Source organism: Megascapheus bottae, chromosome 31 (genome assembly GCF_031878675.1).
Source record: "Megascapheus bottae isolate mThoBot1 chromosome 31, mThoBot2.hap1, whole genome shotgun sequence".
Classification (NCBI taxonomy): Eukaryota; Metazoa; Chordata; class Mammalia; order Rodentia; family Geomyidae; genus Megascapheus; species Megascapheus bottae.
This window is the reverse complement of record NC_143539.1, coordinates 2,212,163-2,232,716: the sequence shown is the minus strand read 5'-3', so window position 1 is coordinate 2,232,716 and position 20,554 is coordinate 2,212,163. Positions and strand designations below refer to the sequence as shown.

General features: G+C 64.0%; 2 protein-coding genes across 7 annotated transcripts in view; one reads left to right on the top strand and one right to left on the bottom strand.

The window, feature by feature from the left end:
• The window catches only part of Myh14 (myosin heavy chain 14), a 44,471-nt gene extending 38,016 nt beyond the window's left edge, over positions 1-6,455 (top strand). Inside the window, exons 36-43 of the mRNA XM_090322130.1 lie at positions 972-1,133; positions 1,908-2,036; positions 2,411-2,499; positions 2,838-2,961; positions 3,277-3,485; positions 4,531-4,639; positions 5,687-5,859; positions 5,987-6,455. Coding sequence (XP_090178256.1) covers positions 972-1,133; positions 1,908-2,036; positions 2,411-2,499; positions 2,838-2,961; positions 3,277-3,485; positions 4,531-4,639; positions 5,687-5,859; positions 5,987-6,140 — 1,149 coding nt within the window. The 3' untranslated portion in view covers positions 6,141-6,455. The remainder of the gene's footprint in view (positions 1-971; positions 1,134-1,907; positions 2,037-2,410; positions 2,500-2,837; positions 2,962-3,276; positions 3,486-4,530; positions 4,640-5,686; positions 5,860-5,986) is intronic.
• An 824-nt stretch (positions 6,456-7,279) lies between these two features.
• Positions 7,280-20,466, bottom strand: Kcnc3 (potassium voltage-gated channel subfamily C member 3). Of its 6 annotated transcripts, XR_016533414.1 has the most exons (6): positions 18,593-20,466; positions 14,228-15,335; positions 12,600-12,791; positions 12,269-12,392; positions 9,651-9,710; positions 9,156-9,176 (listed from the first exon to the last, which is right to left on the bottom strand). XR_016533414.1 is itself a non-coding variant. In XM_090322556.1 (5 exons), the coding sequence occupies exons 1-4, from the start codon at positions 19,490-19,492 to the stop codon at positions 12,289-12,291; spliced, it is 2,304 nt and encodes a 767-aa protein (XP_090178682.1). In that variant the 5' UTR covers positions 19,493-20,466; the 3' UTR covers positions 9,095-9,176; positions 12,269-12,288. The 6 variants fall into 6 exon arrangements, 5 of the variants coding, with proteins under 5 accessions (XP_090178679.1, XP_090178682.1, XP_090178683.1 ...); XM_090322556.1 differs by lacking the exon at positions 9,651-9,710 and having other exon boundaries at positions 9,095-9,176; XM_090322557.1 differs by lacking the exon at positions 12,269-12,392 and having other exon boundaries at positions 9,095-9,176; positions 18,593-20,465.
• Between the last annotated feature and the right edge of the window lie 88 nt (positions 20,467-20,554).

Sequence of the window (20,554 nt, the reverse complement as noted above, 5' to 3'; positions counted from 1 at the left end):
GGTACCAAGGGACACAGGTGGCAATGGGTCCTACACCCGTCCCCCCACGGACAGCCATGCTCCTGGCGTAGAGCCATCTTCCTCACAGCCCGCTCTCCAGCCACAGAGCTCGTCCTGGGTTTGCCCGGCCCCTGCACACCTCAGGAAGACAGTCCCCACACACTGCCACCCCTGCTCCTCCCTCAGCCACGCCCCCTGCACCTGGCACCCTGAAGCGCGAGGGTGCACGCCCTCAGGCAGGTAGAGGCCGGAGGATAGAGAACTTGAGGCCAGCTCTGGCAAATTTAAACAAGACTGTCTGGAACATAAAATAAGCTGGGTGCCCAGGGCTCAGGCTTATAATCCAGCTACCCGGGAAGCTGAAGGCTGCAGCACCTCCATTCAGGAAGCAGCCCGGCAGGAAACTCCAGGATAACCAGCAAAGAGCAGGGCTGGAGGCATGATTCAAGTGGTAGGGCAGATCCTGAATTAAACCTGGTATCAGCAAATAGGCAAATCCATAAAATCCAAAGAGCCGGGGATGTGAAAGGTTAGGACTTATCTGGGTTCCGTCCCCAACACAGCAAAAGTAAAGCTGTCTGCCTTGTGTCAGCAGCACCTGCACCCCCAGTCTCTCCTATTTTCACACTGGCACCCCAGACCAACCTCTGTCCCACTGTCACTGGTACCAGATAGATCCCTCTGGGGCCTGGGGGTTGGGATGCAGGACCTCGGGAGGGCAGGGAGACGAGGTGACCAGGTACCCAAAGCCAGGGGTCTCAGGGTGTGCTTGTCTCTGCTGGACCCCTTGGCCTAGACCCAGCTGGATTACTGGGAGCTGGAGTTGCATGCCAGCGGGCTGCGGTGAGGTGGGAGGCCCGGAAGGAGGCTCCAGGAACGGAGGGTGTGGGGTGTGGAGGAGGTGAGAGGCAGGGGCTTGCGGTGGGCACCGGGGGGTCTGACCCCCATCCTGTGACCTGATCCTCCTGCAGCTGCGGGATGTGGAGGTGGAGCGGGATGAGGAACGGAAGCAGCGGGCCCTGGCCGTGGCCGCTCGCAAGAAGCTGGAGGCTGAGCTGGAGGAGCTGAAGGCGCAGACCGTGACTGCGGGGCAGGGCAAGGAGGAAGCGGTCAAGCAGCTGCGAAAGATACAGGCGAGGAAGGGGCTCCGTGGGGAGGGGGCTCCGTGGGGGGAGGGGTTCTGTGGGGAGGGGGCTCCGTGGGGGAAGGGGCTCCGTGGGGAGGGGGTTCCGTGGGGGGAGGGGCTCTGTGGGGAGGGGCTCCGTGGGGGGAGGGGCTCTGTGGGGAGGGGGCTTCGTGGGGGGGAGGGGTTCTGTGGGGAGGGGGCTCCGTGGGGGGGAGGGGTTCTGTGGGGAGGGGGCTTCGTGGGGGGGAGGGGTTCTGTGGGGAGGGGGCTCCGTGGGGGGAGGGGCTCCGTGGGGAGGGACCGCATCTCTCCACTCAGAGCTGCTCTGAGGCCTCCTCCACTTATCAGATTTAGCCAGCACCTTGGTCAGCTCCAGATCCCAACTCAGCCCTGGGTTCTCTTGCACTTTCCATCTGCTTGTTTCAATGTTGCAGTCTGAAGTCCTGGCACATGACATTTGTCATCAGGGGTCAGTGGGGTGGGGTGGGGGGGCCAGGCTGTCCCAGGAGAGACCGGGCCTTGGCTCTCAACACCACAGGCCTCCTGACATAAGAAGGAATCCCAGGCCGGGGCACCAGGCAGGGTGCAGGCTGGTAGAGTTTTATTCAGCAAGTGAGCGGAAATCAAAGACACTGCTGGGCTGCTGGCCGAGGCCCAGTGAGTGTGGCCTTTTGTGGGCGTGGTCACAGGCTGGGCGTGGCCTCCGGGGGGCATGGCCTCCAGTGGAGCTTAGCAAGCCTGAGTCGGAGTTCAAACCCCAGTGCCACTTGGTTCTCCGCAGGCCCAGATGAAGGAGCTGTGGCGGGAGGTGGAGGAGTCCCGCAGCTCCAGGGAGGAGATCTTTGCCCAGAACAGGGAAAGTGATAAGCGCCTCAAGGGGCTGGAAGCGGAAGTGCTGCGCCTGCAGGAGGTGAGGCCGGGGGCTGGCCCTGCGGTCCTGGGTGGGAGGTGAGGCCGGGGGGCTGGCCCTGCGGTCCTGGGTGGGAGGTGGGCGGAGCTGGCCCTGCGGTCCTGGGTGGGAGGTGGGCGGAGCTGGCCCTGCGGTCCTGGGTGGGAGGTGGGCGGAGCTGGCCCTGCGGTCCTGGGTGGGAGGTGAGGCTGGGGGGCTGGCCCTGCGGTCCTGGGTGGGAGGTGGGCGGAGCTGGCCCTGCGGTCCTGGGTGGGAGGTGGGCAGACCAAACCTAACAGGAAAGCTGAGAAACTTGAGAGTGAGGGGCAGGTTGGAGTGCAGCCAGTATGCAGCCCACTGCTGACCATGGCTGACCACTGACCCTGTCACCGCAGGAACTGGCGGCCTCGGACCGTGCCAGGCGACAGGCCCAGCAGGACCGGGATGAGATGGCAGATGAGGTGGCCAATGGCAACCTCAGCAAGTGAGTGGCCACCAGGACAGCAGCTAGGCACCTACCCTGCCCTCCCCCTCCCCACTCCCCTCCCCTCCCCCCTCCTCCTTCTCTTCTTTTTTTGTGGGTCATGGGGCTTGAACTAGGCCTGGACGCTGTCCCTGAGCTCTTCAGCTCAAGGCTATTGCCCTGCCCTTGAGCCAGGCCCCACTTTCCATTTTCTAGAGGTTCAGTGGAGATGAATCTCAGGTCCTTTTGTGCCGGGGCTGGTTTGAACCTTGATCCTCAGATCTCAGCCTCCTGAGTAGCTGGGATTCCAGGCGTGAGCCACCGCTCCTGCTTCACCCCGCCCCTTTTGCTCTGTCTAGGGCAGCCATTCTGGAGGAAAAGCGTCAGCTCGAGGGGCGCCTGGGGCAGATGGAGGAAGAGCTGGAGGAGGAGCAGAGCAACGCCGAGCTCCTGGGTGACCGCTACCGCAAGCTGCTCCTGCAGGTACCCAAGGCCACCGAGGCCGCCACCCCTGCCACCACCTCCCCACACAACATGATGATCCCTGGAATAGCCGCCTTCACAGTCAGAGACAAAAGCTACCGCATGTGATCATCTTGTGAGCTTATTAAAATAGCAGTCACACTGTAAAAGGGTAAAACCCACGCCTGGTGCATTGTCCAGTGACGTCAGACCCCAAGCCAATGTCACCTGTCTTCTGGTCCTGTGATCCACGTGCTGACTCCCAGCCTACTTGCTGCTGGGGTCCTGGCTTTGCCACCTTCTTCCTTCCAAGTCTGTCCGTCCCGCCCGCTCCAGGTGGAGTCCCTCACCACAGAGCTGTCTGCCGAGCGCAGCTTCTCAGCCAAAGCAGAGAGCGGGCGACAGCAGCTGGAGCGGCAGATCCAGGAGCTCCGGGGACGCCTAGGGGAGGAGGATGCCGGGGCCCGGGCCCGCCAAAAGATGGTGATCGCTGCCCTCGAGTCCAAGCTGGCCCAAGCGGAGGAGCAGCTAGAACAGGAGAGCAGGTTGGTGGAGGAGTGCGAGCTCTGGGCTGCATGTAGCTGTAGTCTCACTGACATTACCAGCTATGTAAGAATGAATGTAGCAGTTAGCCAGAGCTGTGTAACAAACAGTACCCTATGCTTCAGTGACTTAAAGCAACAGCTACTTATTACTGCTGTTGAGGTTGGGCTGACTGGTAGGCTCTCTTGAGCTGGGCTCAGGAACAGGTAAATGACAACTTCTTCCAGAACAACTAAGCTAACTCGTGGCTCTCATCCCCAGCACGCTAGCTCGGGAGTGGTTGTGTGGCAAACTCAAGGTCCAACAAATGAGGGAATGAGGGAAAGCTTTCTTGAAGCCTAGAAAGAATTACTTGTGCCCTAGCCTGTTTGAACTGAGCAAGTTATATGAGGAGCCAGGAAAAGCCATCACCCCTTATAGGAGCCAAATGTACAAGCACACGGGAGCATGTGAGATTTCAGACATTTTTTTCCCACTTTCAATTTGGAGCCACACAACCTAAAGAGGTTAAGGCTCTGAGACAGTTATTTCCTCATGGCTTCAAAATGGCTGCACTTGCATCAAGCATCACATCCCCATTCAGAGCCAGGAAGTAGCACACTATAGAGCTGAGTCTTCAACTTCAGTCAGTGTGGTAATTCAGCGCATTCCCATGGCATGTGCAATGGAGAGGCACTGTAATACAGCGAACAGTATATCCATCTCTAAACCTACCTGTCTCTCCCCTATTCTGGGTACTAATCAGTCATCATAGTTACCATAGCAGGAGCAGTTCTCATTTGCTGAGGACTTGCAGTGTCAGAGGCTGGGTTACCAAGGCATATGGCAATGGTATCTCATGGGTAGGAGAAGGGCATTATTTTGTGCCTGTGTTCTATATAGGAAGACCGAATACACATTTATTCCAAAGGTCATATCCTAGGAGGAGCAGGGGATGTAGAGCCCCCGTGCCAGTGTCTGACAGCCAAGGGATGGAGAATGGGGCACAGGCTGGGGATCGTACTCGCAGACACCCCCCTGAGACAACCCTCCCCCCGTCCTCCATAGAGAGCGGATCCTCTCGGGCAAGCTGGTCCGTCGGGCCGAGAAGCGGCTAAAGGAGGTGGTTCTCCAGGTGGAGGAGGAGAGGAGGACAGCCGACCAGCTCCGGGACCAGGTAAGCTGCCATGGCCACTGGCCGGAGACGTACAGCAGCCGTCGCAGGAAGCAGCAAGAGGGGCCCCGCGCAGGAGAAAGAAGTGAAAATTGGGGAGCACATACTATGTGTTTAGCAGGGCCGTGGTGGAGGTGGAAGGTCTGTGCAGCTCACATCCCTGTACCCTTAAAAGCTCAGCTTTGCTTTGTTAACTATTCGATCCCAAAATATGGAGCTCTCGACCTGGGCCTTAGCATGAAGCCGTGAAGGAGACAGAGGTCCTGACACGTCCAGCTCAGAGTGCCGGAAAGGATTCAGCAAACCTTCAGGGCTGCAAGTGTGGCCTCTTGGTAGAGTGTTAGCCTAGCAGGTGTGAAGTTCGATTCCTCAGTACTGCATAACAGAAAAAGCTAGCACTGTGGCACTGTGACTCAAGTGGTAGAGCCTTGAGCAAAAAGAGGCCCGGGGACAGTGCACAGGCCCTGAGTTCAAGCCCCAGGGTTGGCAAACAAGCAAAGACCACATAAGCAAAGACAAGTCTAGATCACGCATATAAAGAGTGAAGAATGAGAGCAGGGAAAGAGGACTGGAGCACAAGTGGAGGGTGCTCTCTAGATCGAGGGTGGGCAAGTGCAAAGGCCCTGGGGAGTCAAAATGAGTGTGATCGTTTCAGGGCTTTTCAAAAGCAAACCTGTGTGGCTGGAGTTATTAAATAGTGGGGTGGGGCGTGATGGGAGTCCAGGTAGCTCCTGTGTTCCCTGGAGAGGGATGGAAGGGTCTGGAAGGGAATCTTGCTGAGGCTGATTTGGCCAGAGGGCTTACGAGGTAAGCAAGAGTCTTCGAGTGCCAAGCTGAGGACTGGGATCTTACCCCTATGGCGCTGGGGTACAGGGGGAGAGAGCAGCTCGATGAGGGGGGCCCTCCCAGACCACAGGCAGGAGAGGAGGCAGAGGGACTGGAGGCAGCTGCCAAGAGCGGCAGAGACCACAGGGCCCAGCGTGAGGGGCGCAGGGAGGGGAGGGGACGCCCCCGCCCCCCGCATGTGAACCGCGCCTCCTGCCCGCCAAGCTGGAGAAGGGGAACCTCCGGCTGAAGCAGCTGAAGCGGCAGCTGGAGGAGGCGGAGGAGGAGGCCTCGCGGGCCCAGGCCGGCCGCCGGCGGCTGCAGCGGGAGCTGGAGGACGTCACCGAGTCCGCCGAGTCCATGAACCGCGAGGTGACCACGCTCAGGAACCGGCTCCGGTGCGTGCGCGCGCGCCCACGGCGGCGGGGGCCGGGAGGGGGGCGGGGCTCGGGGGGGCCGGCTCCCGGGCCTCCTCCACCTGCGCGCACCCCACAACTCCTCTCCGCCCATCCGCTCCCCCTGCAGGCGAGGCCCGCTCACCTTCACCACCCGCACCGTGCGGCAGGTCTTCCGCCTGGAGGAGGGCGTGGCTTCCGACGAGGAGGCGGAGGGGGCGGAGCCGGGCCAGGAGGCCCCGCCCCCGGCGCCGGAGGCCCCGCCCCCAGCCCCGGCCCAGTGACCCGCGCCGCCCCAGCGCCCGCCCCTCGCAGCCCCTCCGCCCAGCACGGTGCAGGTGGCCCCCCGCACCTCTTGGCCTTGGTAGGCCCACCTCCAGGCTCCCCACCCCCGACCCACCCGGCCGGCTGAGGGAAGTGGTGTGGGTGGCCCGGGCTCAGCCCTTTGACCTTTCTCAGCTACCCGGGACCCCCTCGAGGGTCCCCGGCTCTTCAGAAGCCCTCTCGCCCCTCTCAGGTGGTCTTGGGGTCGCAGGCCGGGTGTCTCCTGCTCCCAGCCTGGTGGAGGCGCACAGCAGAAATAAACTGCTCTTTCCGAAGAGAGGAGGCTGTGACCCTTCCTGCAGGGGGCGAGAGGCGTGGCCTCAGCGGGCGGGGCGGACGGATTCCAGCGGGGACACTCCACGAGAGAGGGCGCTGGTGCTCACCGCAGTCCCAGCTACTCAGGAAGCTGACAGAGGACAGGCGGTTCGAAGCCAGCCCTGGAAGGAAGGAACGTCCATAGGCTTTTCTTCTCCCCGCCCTGGGACTTGAACTCAGGACCTGGGCCCCGTCCCTGAGCTTTCTTTGTTCAAGGCCGGCGCTCTACCCTTCCAGCCACGACTCCACCTCTGCCGCTGTGGAGGTTTATTGGAGATTTAATGGAGATAAGCGTCTCGCAGACTTGTCTCCCTGGGTTGATTCGAGTCTTGGTCCCCCGGTCTCACTCTCCTGAGTGGCTGGGGTGACAGGCACGAGCCCGGCTCCAGCCTTGAGCAAAACAAAGCCAGGTGGGAAGCAAGGCCCGGAGCTCAGGCCTGACCCCCGGCGCGCACGCACCCCAGAGGGACACACGCACTTGTACTGGCTCGCAGCGGCCTTCAGCACCCGGGACAGCTCCAGCCAGCCGCGGGGCGGGTCTGGAGTGAAGGCCCCGGGTCTCTTGGGGGACGTGGGTAGAGCAGACCGCAGGCTGCGGGTGGATCATCCCCAGGGCACCGCTCCCCCCTCCAGTCGCTGTCACCCCTGCCTCGGCCCTGGGAGAGTTTCCGTTCGAGGAAATGGAGGCAGACAGACACTGGCCCTGCACAGAGCGGCCTCGCGATCAGGGGCCCCGTGGAACCCCAGGCGGACCCCCGGCTCTGCAGACACGCGAGGGAGGCGATTCTTAAATGAAAAGGAAACGTTTATTTGGACGGGGCGAGGAGGGGTGGGAGGGCGGAGGCATGACACTTTTTCTCTGGGGGGTGACATGCGGCGGCAGCGTCTGCAGTCGGCGGTTCATGCACCCTGGGGAGGCGTGGGGGAGGCGCGGGGGGGCCTGCCGACCCCTCCCTCCCGGCCCTACGGGTGGGCTCCGAAGACCCGCCGTTAGCACCAGAGTTGGACGATTTGGAGACCTCCCCTCCCCACACTGACTCCGGACCCCGCCCCCGTCCCTGAGAGCGCCCCGCCCCCTCCCCCGCGGGCCAGGCCCGCCCGCCCGCCCCCGTCGAGTGCGGAGGGTCTTATTGCTGTGTGTGTGTGTGTGTGTGTGTGTGTGTGTTGGGGAGGGGGAGCCGCTGAGCTCAGGAAGACCCCCTGCCAATCTCTCCTCCCCCGTCGCCCCGCTCCCTGCCCCGTGTCCGTGCGCTCCCGGAGCGCAGGAGGGGCGCGGCATGCGTGGGGGGGGGCGCGGCATGCAGCGCATGCGTGCAGTTGCAGGCACCCTGGCGGCCGGGGAGAAAAGGGGGAGCCGGGACTTGGAAGGAGTCCCTTTAGCTCGTTCTCCCTCCCCGCATCCCACACGGTGTTGACTTGGGGGACAAGAGAATGACTGGGGTCCGTTGTTTCTGTGTGTGTGTTTAAAGCTGAACTAAAGAGCTGGGTACGTGGCGGACTGGCGAGCGGGGGAGGCGGGGAGAAGTCAGCCCCTCTGGAGAAGACGACCCCCCCGCCCCCCGCGGCTTCCGGGAGGGCGGGAGGGGGAGGGGCCGTGTAAAGAAGGGGAACCCTTTGGCAATGTAAGCTCGTCCCCCCACCCCTGGTGTCGAGAGCCCCTAGCCCTTTGCCCCGGCCCTCCGGGTCCCCCACCCCGCACCCCCGCTCACCAGGGTCTCGGGTCCCAGGGAAGGATGGGGCGGGACTCAAAATGCCCCTTGCATAGGAATCGTTGCCTGGAGGACCGCGCCCTCCCGCGGGGGGCCGGGAGGGGAGGCTGCTCACCGGGGTGGGGCCGTGCGGACCGGGCCGGGAGGTAGCGCGCCCGGGGGAGCGGGCCGGGGCGGGAGAGGGGCGAGGGGCGCCGGGCGGGCCCCGCGGAGGGCGGGGGGCGTCCCGGAAACGTCACGAGTGGGGAGGAACGGGAGCATCCCAAAGGCTGAAACTGAGCTGAGAGCTGGGTCGCGTCTGGAGGTGTGCGGGGCCGGGGTGCGGCCCCGGGGAGGGGGCCCTGGGGAGGGCGGGGTGCGGGTGCCAGGGTCGTCTCGGGAGCTCTGGGCCTGGAGTCCTGGGAACGGCGGGAGGGGCAGGGGCGGGGCGGGGGAGGGCCCGGCTGGAGGACGGGGCGGGGCGGCCCCCCTCGCCCCCCTCCGCCCCCCGCCCCGCCCTGGAACTCGCAGGCATGCAGCCCCGGCGGCTTATTGCTGAGGAGGAGCGGGGGTCCAGGGGTGGGGGACATGCGGAGTGGGGGGCCCCAAGATGGAATCGGCTTATTTACAGGAGGTGATGGGGTGCCCTATGGCTGGTGGAGACCTGAGAAGGCGTCTGGGGGGAGGGAGGCGTGGGGGGCGACGCCCCGCTCCCTCCGGGGGCCAGGCGGGGCGCGAGGCCGGCGTCGCCGGCGGCGGCGTCTGAGTCCTGACTTCAGGCTGTTTCTAGGAGAAGCCGAGCCGCCGCCCGCCTCCTCCCGCCGCCCCGCCCGCCCCGCCCGCCCCGCCCCGGGAGCTACAGGATGGAGGGCAGGGGCGGGGGCGCGCGGCGCGCGGCGCGCGGGGAGCCGGGCGGCGTGGCCAGCGGCGCCAGGCGCAGGGACACCCCGCTCAGGCCCGCGATACTGCTCAGGCTGCGGGATTTCTCGTAACCTGGGGGGGGGGGCAGAGACCCCAACCGGGGGGGGGCGGGGCGGGAGGGAGGGCGGGAGGGCCCGGGGGGGGGCGGGAGGGAGGGCGGGAGGGCCCGGGGGGGGGGGAGGACGGGGAGACAGCGAGAGAGAGCAGAGAACGGGAGTCAGTCCTCCAGAGGGGTGCGGACGCGGGGAGGGCGCTCCGAGGAGGGGCGCCCGCCCCCCGCCCGCCCCCACCCAGGTCCCCCGTCCGAGGCCAGAGGGGGGCAGCGAGGCGGGATGGCGGGCGGGGGGCGGGCGGGGCGGGATGCATGTGGGGAGCAGCCGGTGGAGGGGGGTGCGGGCTGGGGACCTAGAAAGGGGCCCGGGGCCCCGGCTCGGGGTCACCGCGCGGGTTCCCCAGTGTCGGGGGCCGTCTGGAAGTGGGGTGCTGCCTGGAGGAGGGAAGCCCGGGGTCTGGTGACACCCCACCCAGCCGAGCCCAGTTGCTAACCTGGGGGGAAGGGACAGGGGGGACCCGAGGGTCTCGCGAGGTCTCAGGCGGTGACAAGAGCTGGGGACAGAAATACAGAGAGTCACGGCGGGGGAGGGGGGCGGAGGGGGGACCCCCAACACAGCCTCACTGTTGGGGGGACGGAGAAACGCCGGGGCCTCTTCTTCCTCTCTGGTGTTTTCCGGGGGGGTCGGGAGAGCAGTGAAATGGGGGCGGCCAGAGACGTCAAATATGGAAGGAGCTTCCGGGGTGGCTGGGGCGGGTGGGGGGAGTCGAGGGGGAGTCGAGGGAGAACCAGGAAGGAAGGGGGCAGGTCTGGGGAAGGAGGGTCGTGGGGAAGAAGTGGGGCAAGGAGGGGGGACTGGGAGGACTCAGTCAGCCCTTCAGCTCCAGCCATGATTTGAGTTCAATGAATGGATTTTGGCATTATAGGCAAGAGAAGCAAGGGCCTCCCCCAAACCCATCCCCAGACCCACCTCTCCTCCCCAGCCTTCCCCACTCACCCCCCCTCCATTCCAACCCGGGCCCCTCCGAACCTGGGGTGGGGGAGAAAGGTTGGTAAAGGTTGGGAGCAAGCAGGGAGAAGGGGGGTGGTGAAAATGAAGATGGAGGATGATGGGAGAGGACGGGCGCTGGAACAGAACCCTGGCTGGCACTGGGAGCAGGAGCCTGGCTCTCATTCCTGTCAAGCCCTCGCTGAACCTGAACATGGCGGGAGGGGGTTGTCATGCCATCCCCAGAGGCAGCCCACGTTTCCCTATGGCGTCACCATGGCTTGATGCGTCTTTGCCTTCCTAAGGCGTAGTGCCCAGGTGTTGGTTAAATGAGGGGGGGGCAGAAGTGAGTGAGGTGGCTTCCGTCATGTTGACGACATGCCTGAGGCCAGGCCAGTGGGTTCTGCCTGTAATCCTAGCTATTAGGAGGCGGCAGAGATTCTGAGAGATTCGTGGTTTGAGGCCAGCTTGGGTTCACCCTTCAGATCTTCGGTCACGTTTTCAAAAAGACCCTTAGATGAAATGACCAAAATATAGTGATTGTTTTTTGTTTCCTGTTTATTTCCTGCTCCCTCCAAACAGGAGCTGGCAGACCTGTCCAGCAAAGGGCCAGATAAGAGAGCTATAGAGGCCAGATGGCCTGGGGTTCCCATTATTCTCTTCTGCTATTGTGGTGTGACAGTGGCTGTGTCCCGAGAAAACTTTATTCATAAGAACAGCTGGCTGCTCTAAACTATGAAGACAGAATCTTGCTCTGACCCCTCAAGAATCATTACTGGGCTGGGAGATGGTGGCTCACACCTGTAATCCTAGCTACTCAGGAGGCTAAGATTTGAGGATCCCAGTTCAAAGCCAGCCTGGGCAGGAATGTCTGTGGAACTCCTATCTCTAATTAACCACCAGAAAACCAGAAGTGGCGGATGGCTCAAAGTGACAGAGCACTAGCCTTGAGCTGAAGAGCTCAGGAACAGCACCCAGGCCCAGAGTTCAAGCCCCATGACTGAAAAAAACAAAAATCATTACTGGGGCTGTCCCCAGTGATTCACAAGACGAAACTGTGAAAACCAAAGCAAAAACAGGGCCGGGCATACGACTCAACTGGTAGAGCACTTGCCTGGCAGTCAGGAGAGCCTGGGGTCTGTGCCCAGCATGGCAACGCAAGCCAAGTGGTTTCTTTCTTTCCTTTTCTTTTTGTTTTTGGTCAGGGGTGAGGCTTGAACTCTGGGCCTGAACGCTGCCTCTAAGCTCTTCAGCTCAAGGCTAGGGATCGACCACTGGAGCCACAGAGCCACTTCCGGTTTCCTGGTGGCTAATTGGAGAGAAGCATCTCACAGACTTTTGTGCCTGGGCTGGCTCTGAACTGCGATCCTCAGATCTCAGCCTCCTGAGTAGCTAGGATCCCAGGCTACGCCAAATATTCCTTACTTACTAAGTGAACGGTGAGCTGCGGAGTGAACTTCCCAGGGCCGGCCAGGCGTGCAGTGTGGATTCCAGAATGTGTGATCCTAGCAGCGTTAAGTGGTGGGCTCGACACGTCATGCCCTCACCTCCAGCCTCCAGCCTCCTCCTCCTCATGCCTGACTTCTCACTCCGCCCCCTCCAGCCTCATCCTGTCCTCCTGATCTCACCTCCACCCCAGCCTGCCCAGCAGGTCCCTGCTCAGTCCTGGAGCTGCCCCATCTCTCTGGGCTGCTGCACAGGGTCACAGGCCTCCGGAGGGCCCCAAGTCTGGGCCTGCCTCACGCCTCCCCTCCCCAGGCCTCATGGCTGCGCATCTGCCCCACTGCCAGGGAAAAGGGCAGTGGGTGACTGGGCTCACCCCGTCCTGTCCCTGGGTTGTGTCAAGGGCACCCTCTTTTCCTAATCGGTTCACAGATGTAGATGGGACGGGGGGGGGGGGGGGGGAGGTGTTGAGGATGGGAGTCAGTCACCAGGGACGGTGGTCCTGGGGGTGGGTGGGGTGCAGAGGTCGGGGTGCACTGGGTGGTGGGGGCGGGGTTAGTCCTGGGTGGGCAGGTGGGGTGAGTATCCACAGTGGGGGGTTTTAGTCGGTGGGGGGCTGCATGGTCTCACGGGTTAGTCAGGAGGCAGGGAGAGTCAGGGGAGCATGGGGGGGCTACTTACCCCGGGGAGGGGTTGGTCCACTAGGGGGCTATCCAGGCCGCAGCGTTGGCGTTGAGGTCGGGTAGGAAGCTCGGGGGGGCTGGCTTATGCCAGTCTGGGGGGGGCAGTGGGGGAGCACCAGTGGCTAGGGGTGGGGAAGAGGCCGAGGGTGGGTTGGGTGGGGGAAATGGAGATGAAATAAAGACAGGTGAAGGGTCAGTGGTGGGGTGGGAAGTGGAGGAGGTGTGGGCTGAGGGAAGGGGAGCCCGGCACCCCCACCCCCGTCCTCTCCTTCCTCCCCTGGGCAGGGGAGAGAGGGAGGGTCCCACAGGACCCCCGGAGGCCCCCTCACCTTTCCGGATGGAGCCATCAGGCGACGGGGCGTAGTCTGTGAGGAGGAAGCAGGCCCGGTCTCGGCTGTATCGGCCCCGGCTCCCGGGCGTGATGGGGCTCTTGTCCTCCGGGGACATGGCTGGCTGGTCGATGGCCGGACAGTCCTCGTGGGCCAGTGCGGCTGCCGCAGGATCCCCATTGGGACGGGGGTCTGCAGCCCCCAAGGTCAGACACAGACACAAGGGAGACAGGGAGGGAGGCAAAGTCACAGAGGGAAGGTGGTGAGGGCAAGCTGCACGCGGGGGCATGCCTGCAATCCCAGACACTGGAGTCGCAGAGGACAGCCTGGGCAGTCAGCAGAGCCTGATCTCAAGAAGGAAGGAAGGAGGCTGAGGTCTGAGGATCGGGGTTCACAGCCAGGCCTGGCACTAAAGTCCCTGAGACTCTCATCTCCAATGAACCACCAGGAAACCAGAAGTGGCGCTGTGGCTCCAGGCGTAGGGCGGTAGCCTTGAGCTGAAGAGCTCAGGGACAACTCTCAGGCCCTGAGTTCAAGACCCATGACCGACAAAAAAAAAATCCTAAGGTATGGCCTTGGCAAGCGAAGGGCAGAAGGGTGTAAGTGGGGAAGCTTGTTGATTCTGGGAGGGGAGAATCGTTGAGGTCTGGCACTTGGGCTGGGGGCAGCGTGAGCAGAGTGGGCAGTGGTGTAAGGGGACTGGAGGATGGCTGTGCTGGATGCTGGGTGGGTGACAGGTGGAAGTGAAGCTGGCATGACCAGGGAAAGGGGTTGGTGCTTTGGGTGTGACAGGTTGGCAGTGGTATTCAGGGACAGGTTGGGGGGGCCGATGAGGAGGTGCTGGGGGAGGGAGGGGCACACAGGGGTCCCCCAGGCTCTGACTTGAGCTATTTTTTGCTGGTGTGAAACTGGATCAGTGGCCAAGGGAGTGAGATGGAGGCTGGCTGGCCCAGCTCCCTTGCTTGACCTACTTAAGGCCTGGGGGTGGGGCCCGTGTCCCCCCAACACACCCAAATTACCACCCCAGAACCACAGACCACCCCAGGCCCACACTGGTCTCTCTGGCCTCATCTCCTTTCAGCACCATCAGTTTTCGTCCCATTGGGCCTACAGAACCCACCACGCATGCGTCTAGACTGCCCCTGCTGTGACTCTTCTGTCCCCAGGGCCTCTGGCTCTTATCACGCGTCCTCCTGGCTGGCTGCACTACTGTTAGAGCAGAACCCTCGCCCTCTGACCACAGTCCTTCTGCTCTTAGTGACTTCCTGCTGCCCCCCCCCCCCCGGCACTCAGCACAGTGCCAGGCTCTGCCCTGGCTGCCAGCCTCTATCTCTGGCTGCCTGGCCCCATGTGAGCTCCTCTCGGCAAACACTACCTCTGCCTCAGTAGCCCCTGGGAACAACAGGGCTCTGAGTCTCCCCCAAACCGCCCCCCCTCGTCACTCGAAACCCAGGTCTCAGCAGAGACCTCGTTGGCTTTTGGCTGTCACCACACTGGTTGTCATTTCCCCCCCCCGTCTCTGACCACCCTGGTCTTCCTGACCTCACCAAACTGCTCCCGCTTCCCCCTCCCCACCCTCCCCTCCACCAGTTCCCCCCCCCACCGCCCTTTCCTGCTCCCAGCCTCACCTGCCCTGTTGATTTCGATCACCTCCTCCTGAGCCAGGGGGCAGGGTTCCCCGGGGGCTGGCAGTGGAGGCAGCCCGATCATGCCCAGGCCCCCTGCTCCCCCCCTGAGAAGCCCGGGGTGTGTGGGGGGCCCTGGCGGGTAGGCCCCGGCCACAGGGACCCCCACGGAGGGCGGGGTGATGGGGGGTGGGGGGCTGAGGCCGCCGCTGCCGTGGTGGGGGGGCGGCGGGGGCGGCGGGGGCGGGTCGGGCTTGCAGTAGTTGGGCGAGCCGGGCTGCGGCGGGCGCGGGATGTGTTTGTTCTTTTTCTTGGGCAGCTTCTGCTTGGCCATGGCCAGCGAGTAGTACATGCCGAAGTTGTTGACGATGACCGGCACGGGCATCGCAATGGTCAGCACCCCGGCCAGCGCGCACAGCGCCCCGACCAGCATCCCGGACCACGTCTTGGGGTACATGTCCCCGTAGCCCAGGGTCGTCATGGTGACCACAGCCCACCAGAAGCCGATGGGGATGTTCTTGAAGTAGGTGTGGTTGGAGCCCAGGATGTCGTCCGGGTCGGCGCCGATGCGCTCGGCGTAGTAGATCATGGTGGCGAAGATGAGGACGCCCAGGGCCAGGAAGATGATGAGCAGCAGGAACTCGTTGGTGCTGGCGCGGAGCGTGTGGCCCAGCACCCGCAGCCCCACGAAGTGCCGCGTGAGCTTGAAGATGCGCAGGATGCGCACGAAGCGCACGACGCGCAGGAAGCCCAGCACGTCCTTGGCGGCCTTGGAGCTGAGGCCCGACAGGCCGACCTCCAGGTAGAAGGGCAGGATGGCCACGCAGTCGATGATGTTCAGGCTGCTCTTGAGGAACTCCACCTTGTCCGGGCAGAAGGTGATCCGCATGAGGAACTCGAAGGTGAACCAGACCACGCACACGCCCTCCACGTACGTGAGGAAGGGCTCCGTCTCCACCTCCACGTTGGTGACGTTCTCGGGCGGCGCCCCGGGGATCGGCGACGCCTGGGTCACCGTCTTGTTGCTAATGTGGATGAAACCCTCGTGGGTCTCCAGGCAGAAGGTGGTGATGGAGATGAGGATGAAGAACAGCGAGGCTAGGGCCACGTACTGCACACGGGGTGGAGAGCGAGAAGTGACCCAGGCATCCCGTCCAGCGGCAGCCAAGACCCGTCCCAGGCCCCTGTCCCTACACAACCCCGACTCACAGAAAGAGGCCGCGGGGCAGGGGCTGCGTCTCCCCGGATGCCGCCCCCCCCCAGCAGAATGGCAAGTCTGGTCGGTACTGTCCTATGCCACCCTCCCCAGGGTTCTGTCTTTGTGCTCCCAAGCCGGATGGAGGGCAGATTAACACACACCCCCCCGGAAAAGTGGCTCAGCTTGGCCCTAGGGAAAGGGAAAGGGGACGGAGCAGCTGGACAGGCAAAACCACGAGTTAGTGAAGGGGCCGGGCTTGTACTTGGCTTCCAGCGTGCCGAAGTTGGGCAAAGAGTTCAAACTCTCTAAACCTCAACTTGTCTATCTATGTATCACAAGTGTGACCGGCTGCCAGAGACTCATGCCTATAACCCTAACTACTCAGGAGGCTGAGACCTGGAGGGTGGCAGGTTGAAGCCAACTGAGAGCAGAAGAGTCTGAAAAGACCCCATTTCCAATAATCTAGCAAAATGCCAGATTAGAGGCAGGACTCCAGTGGGACAGCACCAGCTTTGACTAAACACAAATACATTAAACAGCCAAACGAGTTCATAGGCAGCCCCAAGTGTGGCACGCGCGTGCCCACACAGGCTCACACACAAACATCATTGTGAAGATTAACTTGTGTTACGTTGTCAAGCCCTGGGCTGGCCTGGGGCCCGCGAGCTACTGGAGGCATCATGGGTGAGCAGAGGTGGGCAGAGGTTAAAGACCTCCCTGTCCACAAGGAGGGGAGCAAGCTGCAGGGGGCCTGGGCCACAGGACAGGGCAGGGTCAGGCTGTGGCGGTGAGGAGACACCGGGGGTCTCAGGGCTGAACTCTTGGGGGGGGGTAGATGGAGAATCAGCTACAGGGGTTGAGGGGGACAGAGTCCAGGCCCGGGAGGAGGAAGGCCAGGGGTGAAGGCCGTGGAGCACAGCTAGGTGGAGGGGAGGAGGGACGGCTGGGGGAGGGAGGGTGGGTGTGGAAAGACTCGGGGAGGGGGCCCGGCTTTTGGTCCCGGGTGCGGGCCTGGACGTCGGGGTGAGCGGGATGGGGTCCGGCGGGGGCCCCTGTCCTCCCGCCCTCCGGCCTCCGCAGTGCCGCCCGCGCCCCGCCCCCTCCTCCGCGCGCCGGCTGCGGCACCGCAGTGGGGACGGGCCGGGGGCGGGGCGCGGGCAGCACCGTGGACAGCGCCGCCGCAGTGCGCAGCCGCAGTAGCCGCGCGCCGTCTCCGCCGGGCCGCCGGGCCGCGCGCAGCCGCAGAGGCCGCGCGCCGCCTTAACTCCTTCCCTCCCAGCGCTCCGGGAGGACGGTGGGCACCCGCCGCGGGGCGCGCCCCTCCCCGGAAAGCGTGAGGCGAGAGGGGCCGGGGGCCTGGACCTCCAGCCTGCGCTGCTCAGAGCCCCCAGACCTCAAGCCACCCCGCGGGGAGGCTGGCAAGTGCTTGGCACACTCAAGAAATAAAAGCGCCCATTGTGCATTACCTGAAGGACCCCCTAGCTGTCCCGAACCCCCAGCCTGACCGACACACAGGTCTCCATCTTCCTCCTCCCCCTCACCCCCCCCCCCCGCAATGGGGTCATGGCAGGGAGGGTGCCCCAGGCCATGCCCCCTTCTTCCCCCCCACCCCGAGCCTGGGAGGGCATCCAGGGCCACGTCCCTTCCGCACCTCTTCCTCCCCACCTCCCCCAATCACCCCCAAATCTCGCTAACTCAGCTCTTCCCAGGGACCGGCCCCCCCTCGCTCCCTCCCCTGGCGCGGACGCAGCACTGCGGCTCCGCGTCCTTCCCGGCCCAGGACGCGGCACAGTGGGGGGAGGGGGCCCAACCGGCTCCTTAGGGTGTTTGGGCCCTCAGGAGACTTCAAGGGGACCCCCAAGATCGCGCTTAGCCCCCCTTTTCGGTCCTCTCTTCGCCTCTTCCTACTCACCCTCACTCTGGGGGTTGACAAGGGAGAAGTTAGGGGGAAAAAGATTTAGGAGAGAAGGGGTAACATACTTAGCTTGGGAAGTTTCTGAGGCCTCGGGAACTTTTACAGGGAGATGGAGACACTGGGGGGGGGGGGCAGAAGGGCTGGAGAATGTGGACTTTTGAAGGGTGTAGGCCTGGGGAAGACATGGGACTCGGCAGGGTGGCTCTTTCCCCCTAGTGGAGGTGGGGTCAGAGGATGGCTGTTCTGGACTTTGGGGACTGGGGGACCTTGAGGCCTGGGGGAGGGGACATGGGGCAGATGGAAAGATACTCAGAAAGGGCAGACAGGATGGAAGCTATTTTAAGATGTTTTTGAGCTGGTGACTTGGTCGGGAGGCAGAAGGGGGTCCCAAGGTTTCAGGTGACATAAAGTTTGGGAGGAGGGTACAAGTCACTTGACAAGACTTGGAAAAGAGACCTGGAGTTGTGGAAGGGGGAGAGGCTCCAGACTACGGCGGGTGTGCAGTAGAATAGATGGCAGCAGGCAGGGAGCTTCCTCTGGGCGAGGACCATGTGTTCTGCAGGACATGCTGGGTTCTGGGGGAAGTGAGGGGGGGTTGCCCCACGAGGAGTGTGAAGAACTGGAAAGGGGGTGGACACAGAGCGGTCGGTAGGGAACTTCCAGGAGAGAAGGTGTCCCAAGACTCCGGGTGGCAGTGTGGGGGAGGGGAAGTGTGCTGGCTAGAGCCACTGGCTTTGGGGTTCACACAGGCCCAGGATGGGGGGGAGGGGAAGGTCTTCTGGGACTTTCCAGAGCAGAAGACAAGATCAAAATCAGTCAGACTTGGAGAGATAGGTCTGTGGAAGTCGGGGTTCAGGGAAACCAGGGGGAGGCATTCGGAAAACCTGGGAAAAATGAAGATAGGATCTCAGAGCATGGGGGGGGGCAGTGTTCGTAGGGCTAAGGGCACTGTGAGGGGTCCGGAAGGGAGGTCTTCGTCGGGACGGGAGTGGAGGGGGTTAAAAAAACCTGAGGGGTGGGAGCTGCGTTGTAAGGCGGGACAGGGTTTTTGAGAAGCCTGGAAGACTCCAGGAAGTTTCCAGGGTCTGGGGTGTCCTGGACCAGGCGGATGGGGCTTGGAAGGCGGGTTGGAGAGACATCTCCGGAGAACCGGGGAGAGAGGGTGAGTAGGGGAGGTGAGAGGGATGAGCGTGGGGAGGTGAGAGTTCGGGGGCCCCCAAAGGGCTGGGGAAGGGGACCCCGAGATTGCGCTCACCCTGGCCGCCCGCGATGAGTAGGGGTCCTCGAAGAGCGCCCACACTCGGGGCTGCCAGCGGCGCCACCACGTGCCGCCCGCGCCGCCCGCGCCCCCCGGCGGGCCCCCGGCGCCGCCGCCCGCGTCCTGGAAGCAGAGGCGCTTGAGCTCGCCGCCCGCGCCGTCCAGGCCGCCGCCGCCCGCGCCCGCCTCGTCGTCCAGGCCCGCGTCGCCCGCGCCCGCCGCGCCCCCGGCGTTGGCGGAGCCCGAGGAGTCGGGCGCCTCGAAGGAGTCGAGCGCCTCCTCGGCGTCGCGGTGCTGCCGGTAGGTCATCCAGCAGCAGGCCTCCACGTCGGTCTCGTCGATGCCCCAGAAGCCCAGCTCCTCCTCGAAGAGCGGCCCGCACACGTCGGCCGGGCAGTGCAGCTTGCCGGTGCGGTAGTAGTTGAGCACGTAGGCGAAGACGCCCGGGTGGCGGTCGAAGAAGAACTCGTCGGCGCCGGGGTCGTAGTCGAAGCGCGCCGCCGCCTCGGGCTCGGTCAGGCCGGCCAGCCGCGTCCCCGGCAGGGTGCGCAGCGTCGACCGGTACGTCTCATGGCGCACGCCGCCCACGTTGATCACGATCTTGCCGCTGTCGCCGCCGCCGCCGCCGTGCCGCCCCATGGCCGCCACCGGCAGCCCGGGGCATGGCTCGGCGCGCCGGCCCCCGGGCCCGCGGGGTGGCGGAGGGCCCGCCGGGGACGCGGCGGGGCCGGGCTGCTCTGGCGACTGCTGTGGCGGCTCCTGCTGCTGTGGCGGCGGCGGCGGCGGGAACAGCGGCGGCGGCGGCGGGGACTCGGGCGGCTGCGGCGGAGGCGCCGGCTGCTGTTTGCCGGCCCCCTGGCGCCCGCGGAACGAGGAGACGCAGACTGAGCTCAGCATTGGCCGGGGGGCGGGGCCCGGAGGGGCGGGGCCCGGAGGGGGCGTGGTCAGAGGACGGGCAGGCCTGATTGGGTGGGAGGAGACGACGAATGGAGGGGGTGGACCAGCAGGGGAGACAAAGACAGGCACGATTGGATGGGAGGAGGGGCTTGCATGTAGAAGGCGGGGCCTCTGTAGGGAGGATCTGAGCTGATTTGTCGGAGGTGGGTGGGCGGGGCTTAAGCCAGGAGATGAGGGGCTGGAATTGGGCGGGGTCACAAAGAAGCTTCTTGATTGGTTCTTAGAGAGAGACCAGAACGGAGGGGCGGGGCTCCCAAGGAACGCTGAGTTTTGCCTGGCTCAGCGATTCCAGCAGGACGGAGAAAGCGGGGTGAGATGTGAGAGACCTGATAGAGCCGGAAAAAGAGGGAGCCTGACTGGCCGGGGAGGGCCGGTTAACGGAAGAAGCCAACCTTCCTGGGCTGAGAAGGTGCAGCAGGAAACAAAACCGATCAATGACGGGGACCTAAAGTCCCAGCCGGCAGGACTCCGTGCGGAAGGGCTGGCGGAGGGGACGGAGCAGGTGGAGGGGCAGGATCCGGGTTAACACTGGCTGGATGGCTGGGCGGGGGCGGTGAGGAAGAGGGACTGGGCCAGGGCGGGAAGTGGAGATGGGTTCCTTGCCGGGAAGGGGCAGGGGGAAGGGATGAGTCCTGGAAGCTCTGCAAGGAGAAGAAATCCCCTGTGCTGGGTGGAAGAGTAAGGACCTGGAACAGAAGGAAGGTTGGCACCTGACCTAGGACCTGCGGACTCCTACAATAGACGGAGGGAATGGAGCAACGCCCAGACGAGGGGGATTGCAGGCTGGAGGAGCCAGGCAGGGGTAAATACTGGTGAGGGGTGAGCGGGGGGGGGCACTGGCAGGCAGAGATCCCGGAACACCCACCGTCTGGAATGGAGAGTGGGGCGGGGTTAATTGTCCAGGAGGCCCGGGGAGGGGCGGACCCACCAAAGGGGACCGCCTCCGAGCTCGCAGGCCCCGCCTCCAGGGGTGGACCTGGGCGCGGGGAAACTGCGCAGGCG

Bases quoted from the DNA above. Each gene is read 5' to 3' on its own strand.
- Kcnc3 (XM_090322553.1), bottom strand. From the start codon at position 19,492: ATGCTGAGCTCAGTCTGCGTCTCCTCGTTCCGCGGGCGCCAGGGGGCC. The intron at 15,336-18,592 runs GTGAGCGCAATC...CCCCGTGTGCAG, and splicing joins ACTCATCGCGGGCGGCCAGG to TACGTGGCCCTAGCCTCGCT. The intron at 12,792-14,227 runs GTGAGGCTGGGA...TGGGGGCTGCAG, and splicing joins GATCGAAATCAACAGGGCAG to ACCCCCGTCCCAATGGGGAT.